The sequence below is a fragment of the Salvia hispanica genome, chromosome 1 (genome assembly GCF_029641045.1).
Source record: "Salvia hispanica isolate PSC_SH4W2 chromosome 1, Shi_PSC_v1, whole genome shotgun sequence".
Lineage (NCBI taxonomy): Eukaryota > Viridiplantae > Streptophyta > Magnoliopsida > Lamiales > Lamiaceae > Salvia > Salvia hispanica.
The window spans coordinates 32,566,631-32,582,704 of NC_142692.1; the positions used below are offsets into that span (position 1 = coordinate 32,566,631).

General features: G+C 36.8%; 2 protein-coding genes and 1 pseudogene across 3 annotated transcripts; 1 reads left to right on the forward strand and 2 right to left on the reverse strand.

The window, feature by feature from the left end:
* The first annotated feature begins 4,567 nt into the window (after window positions 1–4,567).
* LOC148933635 (uncharacterized) lies at window positions 4,568–5,332 on the forward strand (annotated as a pseudogene).
* Window positions 5,333–8,177: 2,845 nt separating this feature from the next.
* Window positions 8,178–11,296, reverse strand: LOC125222056 (phosphatidylinositol/phosphatidylcholine transfer protein SFH4-like). Of its 2 annotated transcripts, none has more exons than XM_048124462.2 (7): window positions 9,794–11,296; window positions 9,508–9,600; window positions 9,085–9,351; window positions 8,924–9,001; window positions 8,746–8,847; window positions 8,604–8,653; window positions 8,178–8,514 (listed from the first exon to the last, which is right to left on the reverse strand). In XM_048124462.2, exons 1-7 carry the CDS (start codon window positions 9,848–9,850, stop codon window positions 8,403–8,405), a joined length of 759 nt encoding a protein of 252 aa, XP_047980419.1. In that variant the 5' UTR covers window positions 9,851–11,296; the 3' UTR covers window positions 8,178–8,402. The 2 variants fall into 2 exon arrangements, with proteins under 2 accessions (XP_047980419.1, XP_047980417.1); XM_048124460.2 differs by having other exon boundaries at window positions 9,082–9,351.
* An 81-nt stretch (window positions 11,297–11,377) lies between these two features.
* LOC125222055 (bifunctional nuclease 1) lies at window positions 11,378–14,915 on the reverse strand. Its single transcript, XM_048124459.2, has 11 exons — window positions 14,639–14,915; window positions 13,774–14,081; window positions 13,461–13,631; window positions 13,314–13,363; window positions 13,161–13,217; window positions 13,005–13,070; window positions 12,825–12,899; window positions 12,364–12,482; window positions 11,972–12,063; window positions 11,687–11,746; window positions 11,378–11,595 (listed from the first exon to the last, which is right to left on the reverse strand). Exons 2-10 carry the CDS (start codon window positions 14,063–14,065, stop codon window positions 11,694–11,696), a joined length of 975 nt encoding a protein of 324 aa, XP_047980416.1. The 5' UTR covers window positions 14,066–14,081; window positions 14,639–14,915; the 3' UTR covers window positions 11,378–11,595; window positions 11,687–11,693.
* Between the last annotated feature and the right edge of the window lie 1,159 nt (window positions 14,916–16,074).

Sequence of the window (16,074 nt, forward strand, 5' to 3'; positions counted from 1 at the left end):
TCTAAATGGTGATTTGAAAGAAGAGATATACATGGAGCAATCTAAAGGGTTTGTTGTGCCCGGGCAAGAACGCAAGGTATGCAAATTGGTAAAGTCTCTTTATGGATTGAAGCAAGCGCCGTTGCAATGCCACTTGAAGTTTGACAATGTAATGTTGACAAATGGATTCACTATCAACGAGTGTGATAAGTGTGTTTACATTAAGAACATAGATAACGGGTTTGTTATTGTGTGTCTTTATGTTGATGATATGTTGATAATGGGCAGCAATAGTGCCATTATTAATGAGACAAAAAACATGTTGAAAAGAAATTCCGATACGAAAGACATGGGTCTAGCTGATGTGATTCTCGGAATCAAAATTTTGAGGACTAATGAGGGAATTTCCTTAACGCAATCTCATTATGTTGAGAAAATGCTTAAGAAATTCAACTCGTTTGATTGTAAGCCAGCAAAGACTCCTTTGGAGCTCAATGTCCATCTAAGCAAGAATATGGGTGAGCCTGTTGCTCAAGAAGAGTATGCAAAGGTTATAGGAAGTTTGATGTTTATCACGAACTGTACTAGACCAGATCTTGCTTGTACGGTGAACAAGTTGAGCCGATTCATGAGCAATCCAAGCAAAGAACATTGGAGAGTTCTGTGCAGAGTTTTGAGATACTTGAAGTATACTATTGACTTTGGACTGCACTACACAAGATATCCCCAAGTACTTGAAGGGTACTGTGACGCAAATTGGATCTCTGATTCAAAAGACTCATTTTCGACAAGTGGGTATGTGTTCACTGTGGGGGGTGGTGCTGTTTCGTGGAGGTCGGCGAAACAGACGTGTATTGCTCGCTCCACCATGGAATCCGAGTTTATCGCATTGGATAAAGCAGGGGAAGAAGCCGAGTGGCTCAGAAATTTCCTAGAATGTATTCCATGTTGGAAGAAGCCAGTGCCCACAGTAGTGATACACTGTGATAGCAAAGCCGCTATAGGTAGAGCACGCAGTGGCTTCTATAATGGTAAGTCTCGACACAGTCGTCGACGACATAATACCGTAAGGCAGTTGATCACAAGTGGTGTTATCGCAGTTGACTATGTTAAGTCAGTGGATAACATAGCGGATCCATTAACAAAAGGCTTAAACCGTGATCAAATGCATAAATTGCTAAAAGGAATGGGACTGAAAACCACATCTTAAAAGATGAGTATAGTGGTAACCCAACCATACGATTGGAGATCCCATGGGATTGGTTCAATGGGAAACAAAGCTATACAAATCTAGTTGTAACACTCAGAAGATTTTTATCTTCGCCCATTCTTTAGAAAGCATTGAGTGTTGTAACCTGCACGTGGTAAGAGGCTAAGTCTTTTGACTTTTAATGATTCTTGAAATCTCAAGGAGATGCAGTATGGCAGGATACTCATGAAAGAATCACCTATGTAAGTGAGAAGTGGGGCCGCTTCGTGTGTGTGAGTCACTTACGAATTCCAAAGAGGTGTTCCACGGCCGAAACGGACACAAACGTGAGAACTGATGGAGTTGAGACAATATTGTGTTGATACTATTGACTAGGCATACACCAAGGAGGAATAGTTCAAGGCATCACGTCCACTAGCCCGCCGGTATGTCCGATAGTGTTGGCTATGGAAGGTTCAAAACCACAAGTTACCTTTCCAAAGACAGTATCGTTTCTCGAGAACTGAGCAAAGAGTCTGCATACATGCATTTGTGTCTGGTGTTGGTTTGAGCTTGCAACGCTCTAACCAATGTGGGTGATTATAGGAAAACATGTTCCATGTGGGAAATTTGAAAAGGCTAGGCCTTTGGCCTTTCATCTTTTGGTAACCTCCAAATGCATTATGGTGTGCCTTAATGCCAAGACTCTTCATGTAGGCTCTCCTATCCTATAAATAGGTGGAGCTTTGAGAGATGAGAACACACCAACAATCATTCTCTCTTCTCTCTAAGCTCTCAAGCATTCTAGTTCGCATCTTAGGAGCATTGCATAGCTCGGTTCTCGACTCCAATTCAAGTTCGCCGGAGCCTACGAGTTTGAGGTGCTTCAACTCGATAGGAGGAAAGTCGTTTCATCTTTGGGGACGTTGCGCCAATCCGTGAGTACTAGCCGGGCGTATCTCGTCTTGCGGAGAGAGAGTTACCTCGACTCGACTTGAAGAAGACAATACAAGAGTTTCCCGTGTAAAGGCTACACTATTTCCAACACGAGGACGTGTTAAAATCTCTAAATTTTTTCCCACATTGACTTGGTAATGTTCTTATCTCATCTATATAAGAGTAGATAACCGTCGCTTCTTACGAGGCCTTTTAAGGGGTGAATGACACATTTCTAATATGGTATTAGATCAGATCCAAGTCGATGTATGTCCGATGTATCATTCTGACCCAAACGTTCGGGGCGTGTTAAAATCTATAAATTTGTCTCACATTAATTTAGTGATAATTTTATCTCATATGTATAGTAATGAATAATCCTTCCCTCTTATGAAACCTTTTAAGGGTGTCAGTAACTCATAAACAATCATTTAATTAATAGTACTATTTGATAATTTGATAAATCAATTTACTTGTACTCCATAAAATAAGAATAAATTCAGAAGTAAATAATGAGATAGTGAATAGTTTATGTATGATGTATGGACGTATGGTTTGATAAATGGAGTAGTATAATACAACATGTAAATAATTAATACTGGTATGGTTGGTGTGATATTATTATGGATTACGTTATACCCATTTTCGTTAATATTGACGGGGAATTATCCGATGATAAGTAAATTTCCAACAATGTTAAGTTTTTTGAAATTTGAGTTATGTGGTTTTAACTATTGACTGTAGGGGTGGGAATACGGATATCGGGTATTGGATTTACCCGTACCCGATCTGATACCCGCCGGGTTTTGGATACCGAATATCCAATTTTATGGGATTGGGTATGGGATTGAGTATTGAAATTTAAGAAAAACCGGGTATTGGATAACCCGAATGGATATCGGGTATTACCCGAATATCCAATTTATTATTTAAAGCATTTTTAAAATTAGGTTTAGCCATTTTGGGCTTCAAGAAATAGGGCTAATTTATTTAGTAATTACTTATTAGGTTAACTTTCTCTAAACTTATATAAATAAGTCAATCTCTTTTACTCTAGGTCACACCTCTCCAAACTCTCACCTCGCAATCATTACTTCGATTCTGCGGCGCCTCCCTCTGACAAAATCCAGTTCGGTAACTCACGTTCACTACCTTCGTTTAAATTGTATTCTGTATCTAGGGGTGGGAATACGGATATCGGGTATTGGATTTACCCGTACCCGACCCGATACCCGCAGGATTTTGGATACCCAATATCCAATTTTATGGGATTGGGTATGGGATTGGGTATTGAAATTTGAGATAAATCGGGTATTGGATAACCCGAACAGGTACTGGGTATTACTCGAATATCCAATTTATTATTTAAACGCATTTTTTAAATTAGGTTTAGGCGTTTAACAATGAATGCTTCTATATTTTGCTTAGTTGTTTAATGACTTTTACGTATTGCACAACCAACTCATGTGGTTTATATATTTTATTTAATTATTTTGACTTTTGAATTATATTATTGGTTGCGTCTACAGTTATATTAAATGCATAACTTTTATTATTTTACTTACATATTGCATAATCAATCCCCAAAAATATAATCGTATACTTTAAAATAAATGAAACATTAAAGATATTAGTCAATTTAAATATTTCTATATTTATTTTAATATATAAAATTTGAATTTTTTTATTAGTTAATAACACTTGTAAAGAGTCGGGTATTTGGGTACCCGATACGTCGGGTATGGATACCCGGGGCGGGTATTGGAGTACCCGAAAATATTTCGGGGCGGATTTTGGATAGACATTTTGATGATTTTCGGGTTTGGGTACCCGATTTTTTCGGGTCGGGTATCCACGGATACCCGTATTCCCACCCCTATCTGTATCTATCATTTTTAAGTTCCTTTATTGTATTAACTTATTATGAATTGTATTCTCTAGTTAATATGCCTTTGTCCGGATATGCAAACTAGTACTATCTCCTCTATTTTTAATGCATATAGTATGCATGTTTTTACTGAGTCTGTAATATATTATACAACATAGGTTAATTGATCCTCCAATTTTAATGCATGCAGACTGCATAATTTTATTGTTCATAGTCAATAAAGTGGATCATTTCTAAGCGTTCAAGTTTTAAAGTAGTCTAAATTTAATGCTCAATGAGTCAATAGACTTTATTTGATGATTGAATCATATTTTAATGCAAAATTAAGTCTATTGCAATATAAAAACAAAAGAAGTTTCATGAAGAGCTGATTTTGGTTAATACTTTAATAGTACTCGTCATTAATTCAATACGTGCATGGAGTTTATATTCATTACTTGTATTTGAGTTCAAAGTGAAAAGAGTTTTATAGTTTGGCAGAGTATTTCAAAAGTTTTGATTTCTTCTTTGATTGAAATTTCAAGCTTGTACTTTTTAATGTTTATTATTATTTTTTTAAACTTGTGTTGGTCAGGATGGATTCATCCCCAAGAATTCCAGTTCATTTGAACACAGAACAAGATACCAATATGGTTTTCAACAATCAAGACGTGGAAAACGTTGCAACATTAAGGAATATTGATGAAGAAGCCCAAAGAGAGAAATAAAGTGAAACTGCTCAAGCTCAAAAGAGAAGAAAACACAAGCAACCTCAGGAACCAAGATCTATACATTGGAATAATTATACCAAAGTATGGGTGAAAGTGGGTGATCCTCCTATTGAGAAGCTCAAAGGGAAATGCAAGCATTGTGGTACATTGATTGCAGCTGACTCACGCATTGGAACTAATGGTTTACGAAACCATACCATTGTATGTTTGAAGAGGTTAGCAACATTGCAGCCGGGTGAGAGTCAAACTGTTTTGAACTACACCGTGGATCACACTGGTGGCATCCCATCTCTGACTAGTTGGAAGTTTGATCAAAAGACGATTAGACTATCTTTATGTGAGATGATCATCATCGGTGAGCTCCCCTTCCTATTTGTGGAGTACCCATGTTTCAAAAGATATGCAAAGCAGTTGTCCTCAATTCCGCATTCCAAAGAAAAACAATAAGAGCGGATTGTGTGAGGTTGTTTCTTGAGCGCAAACAAGGTTTGCGTACATTCTTTAAGAAAGAAGGCATGGGAAGAGTGTCGATCACCAGTGATTGTTGGACTGCAGTGAACAACACAAGCTTCATCTGTATTACTGCACACTGCATTGGGAAAGACTGGAAATTGCATAAGAAGATCATAAGTTTTTCCAAGATTGAAAGTCACAAGGGAAGTGAAATTGGTGAAGCTATAGTCACGTCATTGAATGATTGGGGATTGACAGATGTTTTTTCTTGCACTATGGATAATGCCTCTGCAAATGATGGGGCAGTAAAACATGTCAAGTCTCAACTAAACAAAATGAAGACAGATAGTTTGGGTGGGAAGTACTTCCATATGCGTTGTGTTGCTCATGTACTGAATTTGGTTGTACAAGATGGTTTAGATGAAATAGGCATATCTGTTCGCCGGGTTAGAGAGGCAGTCAAATGGCTCAAGAGTTCACCACAGAGAGCTATACAATGGGATAGAGTTGTGAATATGCTCACAGACAGGATTGATTGTAAAAAATCATTGTGTTTGGATGTTCCTACTAGGTGGAACTCTACTTATTTCATGTTAGAGTCAGCCGTACCATATGAAGAGGCATTCAAGCTCTTTGGACAGATGCATTCTTGTTTTGGTGAAGACTTAATGCAGAAACAGCACGATGGTCTGTCTATTGGATTGCTTGAACATGAAGATTGGGTAAATGTTAAAAAGACAATGGAGTACCTCAAGAAGTTCTACGAGTTGACTCTCCTCGTCTCTGCCACCAAATACCCAACCTCACATTTATTTTTTGCAGAGATGTGTGATGTGTTTGATCTTATCAATGAATTGGAGAATAGTAATGATTATGAAGTAAGTTCGATGGCCACAAAAATGAGGTAAATAATTAACTATTTCGCTGTACTTTGTTTCTACTTTATATTTTTATCTGAATTATATATTGAGCTCTCTTCATTTATTTTATTTTCAAGGTTGAAGATTGGAAAGTATTGGATGGAGGAAATGGAAACGAATCCTAAGATGAAGCACGTGGAGACGTGCTTCAAGTCAATCTATGGAGTTGAACGTGGAGCTGCAATGGTAAAAGAAGTGACAAACTCAATTAATGAGTTGTTTGACTTTTATATAGCACAGAAAGAGAGTCTGCATCCTACTCAATCTCAAACAATGTCTACTACTAATACTGTACCTCGCCGTCATGGGCGGTCGGATCGTCGAGGCTCTCTTAGCCTTATGGCCTTGAAAGGTAATGAAGAGACCAACAATGCTAATGAGCTTGCTGTCTATCTCACAGAAAACAGACACAATATGGACGAGGATGATGTAGACAACTTCGACATATTGAAGTGGTGGTCTGAAAATCCACGTTACCATATTTTGAGTGAAATGGCAAAGGATATTTTGGCAATTCCCATTTCTAGTGTTGCATCAGAGTCGGCATTTAGTACGGGAGGTCGTGTTCTCACTTCTTATAGAAGCTCATTGAGTTACAATATGGTTGAGGCTTTAATTTGTGCCGAAGATTGGATGAAGGATTGCATGGAAAATAAAGATGAGGAAGGTGTTCTTGAAGAAGAGCAAGAAAAGGCGTTTCAAAATGGTCAGTACTCCTTCCGTCCCATGTTACTTGCACTTTTACTTTTCGGCACGTCACAAACTCCTTACACTATTTATAGTTTAAGTTAGAATTAATGCATTTAATTAATATGTTAGTTTAAGTTAAGAGGTCTTTTATTAAGTGACGTCTCATTACACTTAAAATTCTAATTTAATTATACTAAAAAATCAATCTCAAATTTACGGCCTAAAATAAAAAGTGCAAGTAACATGGGACGGAGGGAGTATAATTCTTTAGATTTTCACTCAACTTTATATTCACTTTTTTATTTCTTATTTTTTCTTTTTCATTTATACAGTTTTAGCCCCACCATTGAAGAGATTGTTTAATGGAGAACTTCACACGTCAGAGCTTGCCACGCCCAAGAAATTGATGAATCTTTGAATGGCATGAATGACTACTTTTTGCATTTTAGCAATGACTTGCTTCTATATTTTGCTTAGTTTTTTAACGACTTTTACGTATTGCATTTTGCTTAGTTGTTTAATGACTTTTATCGTATTGCATAACCAACTTAGTGGTTTTTTTTATTTTAATCAATTATTTTGGCTTTTAATATATTATTGGTTGCTTTTACAGTTTTATTATAGACTTATACTTTAAAATAAGAGTGATCCATTTTTTTGTAGTTTTATACTACAAAATAAATAAAACATTAAAGATATTAGTCAATTTAGATATTTCTATATTTCTATTAATATATAAAATTTAATTTTTTTTCATTAGTTATTAACACATATAAAAAGTCGGATATTTGGGTACCCGATACGTCGGGTATGGATACCCGGGGCGGGTATTGGAGTACCCGAAAATATATCGGGGCGGATTTTGGATAGATATTTTTATGATTTTCGGGTTTGGATACCCGGTTTTTTCGGGTCGGGTATCTATGGATACCCGTATTCCCACCCCTAATGACACTGGAGGGAATAGTAGATGTTTATTCACTTTTTATTTATGTTTCAATTGATAGTACTATTTATTTACACTTAAACAAAAACCAGAATTTTTGAAGTTCTTATCTTGCTCTATCACCTTTAAAGCCATGGATTCCACTTAAACACAAATCAAAAGATGGAACTTAACTTGTGGAGTACTAAATACTTAATAAATGAAGTGAAAAATGGAACTTAGCTTCTACTCAATACTACTATAAACATGTAATGCGGCATTTACATCCAAACACTATTTATTATTAGCATTCATCCAGCAATACAAAAGGGACAAAAGTTTAACTTCAACAATATTAATACATAGTATTTGTTATATTAAAATAAAGGGAAAATCAATTATTCCCACCATAAAAGTTCTAGCAACAAGATGGAATTTTCTTTCTCAGAAGAGAGAGGGAAGTAGAAAAAGTAACTTGCACAAGATAGAACAATCATTTAACCATAATATCAAGAAAGGTCAGTGAAGGGCAACACATGATCAATCTATAATATGCTGTTCCTCAAGGTTAATGTAGTCGTGAGGATCAACCAAATCAATGACTCCTTGGACTTAGTGGAATTTACTTTATATACTATTGTTATATACATTTACAACAACTATATTTCATCAAGCAAGCCATAGCCCAGCCCAGCAAAACATAGCTTATAAATCACTCTCCAGTGTAAGCCACAGATGTGTGTTTCCATGGACCTCTGTCTGAGTTGAGACACCCTCCTTCATTCCTACAGCAACAGCTCCCCCCAAGAAAATCGGGCAGCTCGCTGGAACCAAATCCAAATATGTTCGACGAAATCATCAAAACTGGACTAGTTCAAGTACAATACAAGTACAAACAGATAGCTACACTGACCTTTTATCAACCAGTTCAAGCAATTTGCTCTGATACTTGCTGCCAATAACCTAACAATGCATCACAAAAAAACACCCTTTTTCACTCATAAACTAGAGAGATATGCATAAGTGGTTGATGCAGCTCTTGGCAACATATATACCTGAATCTTTGACACTGTATGAGGGTCAAGGAAGCACTTGACGACGTTCCAAAGCAACTTAAAGCCGGGGCTGGCATTCACAATCACCATTTCAGAAAGCGTCTGCGAATCACCACCAAAATGAACATATAAAGCCTCTTATTAAATACAGACAAGGCACATTTTTTGAGTTGTATACCTCAGGATAGTTATCGTTGAAGATCTTGCGCAGCTGCAGAAGAACCTTCTGCACTGGACTAGTGAAACTCTTGAAACTCTGCACATGTGATCAAAAACCAGATTAATTTACTGGACAGAAGAAGAGAATTAATAGAGAGGAATTCAATCAATTACTACCACAGCTTGAACATCGAGGATGGCGATGCTCCTGTTGATGTGTTTGTTTGCAGTGGCAGAGCAGGCAGGGAATCTGACTTTGATTGTCTTCTCATACTGCTGCGTTTGGTACAGGACGTAGCGTTCGAGTGTGGTGACCTTCATGAGCCCTTCCACGTCGAGCTTCCCCAATCTCTCAATGTACACAGGCCGTCCCCGCCTGTCAACGCCATGGTAACCGTGAGGGTAATATCGCTTCACTTCACACAGCTCCTTATAATCGAACTCCTCCTGAACACATACAAACACTTAAAATCCAACGTCATCCAAACATGATTCAACAAGCAATTCTTCTTTGCGGAGTATCAGAAACGGATTTATGCGAAACATTTAACTACTTAAATGTGCATAGAGTGAGTAATTGAGAAATTTTCAAGCTGAATCAACCTTTACAGCAGCGGCGGCGGTGGTTAGATTTTGACTCCAATCAAGCGTCTCAGGAAGCATTTCTGGCTTCTCCATTTTGCAGAATCCTTCAGTCTGATGATTATAATGGAACAGAATTTTGAGACTAACACAAATCGATCGTGAACACACTGAAACACTCTTTGTATCTAACATGATTCAACGTAATTTGTGTTGTGCGGAGTATCAGAAACTGAATTATGTGAAAATTCAACGAATTAAATGTGCAGTAGAGTGACTAGTTGAGAAAATTTCAAGTTGAATTTACCTTGACGGCGGCGGCGGTGGTGAGAAGCGTCTCAGGCAGCATTTCCGGCTTCTCCATTTTGCAGAATCGTTCAATCTGTTGATTGTAATTGAGTAGAATTTCTAACAGTATGAGAAACTAACACAAATCGATCGTGAAAAAAGCAAATTGATAGCGAGAAAGAGTTGAGGATTTTGAATGCGGTGATTAGCAGAAACAAAACAGGTAAAAAGAGAGACAAAATGAGAGAAATGAAGGAGGAGAAGGCGGAGGCTAGGGACTATCATGGGCGGGGGTGGGGCCCGAGAGCCACGTGGCGCGAAGTTGATGGTGTGGGATTCGCCTTTTTGGCGGGAATATGCTTCTCTGCGAAACCGAATAACGTTACGTCTTTGAGTTTCATTTGTATTTTATTTGCGATCACTTATAATTTTTTACTCCTGCTATTATTATGTTGTCGTTTTCATGCAAAAACGTATGGTGATGATTAGTGGACATTACCTACCAAAATAGTTAAATGAATAAATAAAATCATACAACCACCTGCACATGAATGTAGTTTAGGAACCTGCGGTAAAATGGCTCTCTACACCATATACGGGTGATACGAGCTCACATTTCCAACTATTTACATTAAACTCAAACTCATTTCTCCCTAGTATACAAATACAAATGTAAACTAATAATACACGGCCTTGTGATGAAACCAAATTATAGGTTGCAAACGGTGGTTCAATTGATTGATTATAAAGAAAGATCACTCTTATGCAATGGAATTTGATTGTTGAGATTCGAAATACCTCCTTACAATACAACTTGTCCTATTGAAATAACAAGTCATTAGGTCTTCCAGTGCAATCAAATAGAAAAGCCCCCAAGGGTACCGTAAGAGCAAATATTATGTAATTGAATACATTCGATGAAATTTGACTTGACAAAATTGAGACACTACAAGATTTCTTTTCCGCCACAGATTTAACATGCAGTGTAATATATCTCTTATTTAGACTCAATAAAAAATAAATTTTGATATATTTGCAGGGTTCGAAAGCAAAAATGGTCAAAATATGGGTGGGTGGCAACAAGTTCTGAAAAATAATTTTAGCAGGGTACATCTTTAATTATGAACATCATAAAAAACTGCCAATAAGGATGAAGAAAACTATTCTTTTTCCAATTTTTATTCCCATGAAATCATTTACTACGATAGTGGTAACTCGAACTCACAACCTATTAGTTACGAAGGGACCACCGTTCCAACTAAACTACTCTTCATCGTATAATCATACGACAACTTCTCTCAAGGTAAACAACTATTGGACCGGAAAGGCACGTAAGCAACAAAATCTATTCTTACGAAATCAGAAAATGAATAAGCACTTTAAGCACAAGAGTCGAACATATGAACATGCAGACTCTTCACTCTGACTCATTTACTCGTGATTAAAGTGACTCAAACCCTCGACCTATTGGTTGGAAGGGGTGTCTTCTCAACTAAACTGAACTAAACTGCATTTCATCGTCTTATCATGCAACAACTTACTCTCGAGAAAAATAATCAAGAATTGGATCGGACAGGCACGGAAGCAACACAATCTATTCGAATGGAATCAGAAAATGAAGATAAGAGCCTTTAAGCGCAGAAGAGTTGAATGTATGAACATACGGAATACATCAGTACATAACAAAGTTCATCTATACACGGAGCGAATATACATGAAACGGGCTTTATATAAACTTAAATGAAGGGCCAAACATAGTTGATTACTCGATGTTCGGCTGACCAGTGATCTCTATGTACAGAAGCTATCCCACTGTAGTACCTGAAACCCAAAGCAGAATGAACTACCTCTGCATCATAACGTATCATGGCATTGTAACGAGACGAGCATATGGAGAGAACATGATACTGACCCGTGTATCATGCCCAGTTTCTCTTGGCCCGAAGCTGAGTCAGCTTGTCTCTCCACAACGCTACAATAAACAGTCGAAATCATGTTATGATACACCATTCTTTTTTATTAAGACAAACTAGATTAAGTTCTAAGTTGTGGGTTTATCTACGAGCTATGGGGGAAATTCTTCGTCTCTACCAACAGTTTCGTCAGTGATCCTCAACACTATGTGCTTAAAAAGTTTTGTTCGGATTATGAGCATATGATATGATTTAGATGTTCTCGAAAATCCCTTTAGCAATACCTGCATCCCTGTAGCGTTCTTCAACAGCAGCAATCAGCATGTTGCGCACGAAATTGAATTCTTTGGTCTGAATGCACGGCTGCCCTGTGGGTCTGCATCAACAATAACAAAAGTAGGACGAACCCTTTAGAAAACTTGTTCAAATAATAAGATCACGCATATATATTAATGTGCTTTCAAGTATCAGAGAAGTAGTCAATCCTTCGATTTTCATGTGGTAACAACAAGAATCTTCCTTAGCATGTTCGTGTTCTAAATTGTACGAAGAAAAGTCATCCATAAGAAACTTAATATGTTTTCTAGGGATACAGAATATATCCATCCTCGAAGTGTAATGTGGTAATCTTACCCGAAACTGTGAATATAAAACACAGACGAGGCACATTTATTACCTATCCAGTTGAGTGAAAAACGGACCCTCCGATGATGAACTTTGAGCCAACACCTTTTCAGATTCAATAACCTTCATACCATCACTATATGCCAGTAACTTGTTGACTTGTATTGGCACCTGTAAATTTGATAGCAGCCACGAGCACAGTATTGAGTCGATTCGTGTCTCGTATTACTTGCTTTAATTAGACACCATCAAAACTATATACTACAATAATGTTTATGAACAACAGGGGATCCTAAGATAGGGATATTGAGCTTCGAGTGCTTAGTCCATGACATATTAAGCAGATGGTGAAAACAATAAGTTACGGATGTCTATATGATATTATGAGGTACTGACACAAGCAGAATTGTAGCTTCCAATTAGGTTCAGTACAAACATTATTAAAAAAATGATACTCTCCTCCAAATTTATTAACGGATGAGGGACTCGCCCCATTGTAATTTTTATCATTACCTTGCATCTCACCGCTATGTTAATGGCATCCGAGGGACGAAGATCAAAGCATACGGTATCAGCTTCATTATCCAGCTTCAATCACCACAAATATTTTATCAGTAAAAAGTACTATTACTACAAAACCGGGCTATAACTCCAAGTATCTACAGTTTCACCACGATCAACAAGGTAGTTTACCTTTGCAAGATGTAACTCGGCAAAGTACGCCTCCTGCACCCTCTTGGTGACACGTACAAGCTTCACCTGGAAAAGAAAAAGGTACACTAAGCAATCCAACGTTTGAAACCGATTCTGGCAAAGATAAGTCGAAGGTAGTATGAGTCTTCGACTCACTGTATATCCCATCTTGTCAACCATATCTTTCACCACTTGATACATAGTTGGTCTAGCCTGAACGACAAGCCACAAATTAGCTATGGTCGGAAGGAAATTTGAGCAAGAGAGAATTTTGTTGCTTAAAAATGAACTACAAAAGTGTGCACATACAATTTGTACATTGCGCACAGCGGCCATGAGGAGCACACTCGGCATCTCCACTGAAACAAAATCCACAACACCAATGAATAAAAGACAATCGAAAGGCTAATCATGCAACCACCATAAGACTGATGACAACATTATCACATCACTTACAAACAATAATCGGGAGAAGAAGACCAGTTCCATCTTCCATCTTCAAGACAATTGCAGGATGCGGAGCATAGTCGGGCAGATGGCCTCCTTGAGGGTTATTGTGAGCACATTTCAAATACCCTCCGTCTCTCATCTTGATTACGAAACCGTCTGCACCACTTCTCACCTCAACTATTTGAAACATTCAAATAAGCCCGATCATTGGCATTTCCCAAGTGGATTGAGGTTATTAGTGATAAAAACCAGTGAAATAAAAAACAATTTCATCACAGAATCACACAAGAAAAAGCAAAAAAGAACAGAAAATAGTTACCGGCTTCAACGACACTTGAATTCACATAATCTGCATTACTCTCACTGAAGTTTTCTGCCATGCTACCATTACCATCTGATGAAGAACTGAAACTACAGTGGATTCGTCTGCAATTCCTCAAATTCTGTCGGTAACTGACATTAGCCACGCCGCTGCTGAGCCCCTTGATCCCCCAGAATCCACTTCTAATCAACTTAGCTTTTAGCAGTGGCAAATCAACGGGTACAGAGCACACCCCGGTTTGTTTTGCACGGACCACAGGACAAACTACGGGGCCATGTATCGAAGCCATCTCGAATCTTTTGCACCTGAGTGTGTTCATTGATGAAGATCACAAGCATACAATCCATCAAGTTCAGTTAAAAAATTGCGATATATTGAAAACTGAAAATACTATCTACAAATGCAGCTTCTATCTATATATCTACATAGATTACAGAATTTTCAAAGTGAATTAACAGAATACATAAAAAATAGTATCTATCTTCATTATGTTGGCTGTTACATTATGAAATTATGATTATTTAGCTTTAGTCGATACAAGATAAAACAAAGATACAATCTTTCAGTTATTTGTTCATGATTAAAGCAAAGATATCATCACAGACAACAAAATATAGCCTACTAAAGAAAGATCACTCTCTATCACATGAGTCAACGAATACAAAGTTACAATTAAGTTGCTACTCAGATTTGCAAGTTTAATCAAACCAAGAAATTGCAATCCAAAATATTCAAACATGGCTCTTTATACTTACAAGACAAGAGATGCTATTCAACTAGATTCCAATTTCAAAGAGACCATCAATCACAACAAGAATCAATAATCTCGCTCTATCTCTCTAAACTGTATGTGATATTTTACCTGATCTTCCTCAAAAGTGGTAGGAATAGAAATTCTGCAGCTCGTTTTACGCAAGATCAAATTTTTATTTGATCAAAATCAAGAAAAATAGACAATCGAGGCAAGGAGGGGAAAGGGGAAAGCGAAGAGAGAAGGGATGATTCAAGAACTAATAAGCAATGGGAGAAAAGAGAAAACTGAAAGATGAAGAAGAAGAAGCGGTGTGTCAGAGAAGTGTAGAAGAAGATAAGGGTTCAATGATTTTTTTTAGTTTTCTGACAAAATAAATTAGATCATGAGACTATGACTCCACGCAATAGGTTGATCTCTCTTCAAGTCTCTCTAATTTGTTGTGGGAATATGGCAAAAGACGGATGTGCCCTTTGAATACATGTAAGCATTTCGCATGGAGGTTAAAAGAAATATCTTTACACAGATATTTTATTCAAATCCCTCTCCCTTTCATGTTCTTGAAGAATCTTTTTCATTTTTCCAGAAAAAAACAAATTCTTGAAGCATTAGTTTAGTTTGTAGTTATCAATAGTTCCAAATTCCAATAGATTACTTCTTTAGCTGAATTCTTCTTCACTCTTCCTCTCCACTCAAAATTAATCGTAATTCCCTTATCACCCAATTAATCTACCAACAAACCAATTTATATTTAAAATAATCCCTTTTTTAAAATGAAAAGGACCCACAAATATTAAGCTTTCTGATGAATAATAAAAGATTATTTGTGAAGGGTGTTAATGTCATTCTCCGAAAGAAGGAGATGACGTCATGGAAGAGGTGAAAGCAACCCCACCGCCGCCGGCAAGAAATGTTAGATGGCAGAGAAGAGTGCCACGTGTAATAAAAATATGGATAAGGAGTTGATTCTGCGTGTAACCCACTCGAATGCCCTACAAATATCCTCCTTAGTCCTCTATATCACTTTTTCTTTTTTCCTTTTTCAGATTTATTATTTATATATGTAATTTATTTATTATTTAAAAAATTTCTTTATTTAATAAAATAAAATTAATTATATTGATAATTATTTCACAAGTAAAATTGTATAATTAACACGATAAGGGCCCGTTTGATAAGTGATGTGGGATATACCTAGGTTAGTTAGTGATCTAGATTTAAAGCCGAGTTAGGATAAGATATGATTTTAATAACACATGTTTGATACCTTAGTTAATTTTTTTTTAATAAGCCCACTTTGTTTGATATGGAAGTTATGAAATAAGAAATAAATATGCAATGACAAATTTGTCCTAATTAAATTCATTTATTTCATAGATTGTCATTTGTATTGACCTAATCAAATCTTTTAAATCCCATTATATTCTACGTGGGAAACAAAAAAGAATATATTTTTTTTCCTTCCTTATTTTCACGAGATCGCTTCTTTTTAACCTAAATCATCAAATCTATTGATTTCATATATGTACTCTACGTGGGGAAAAAGA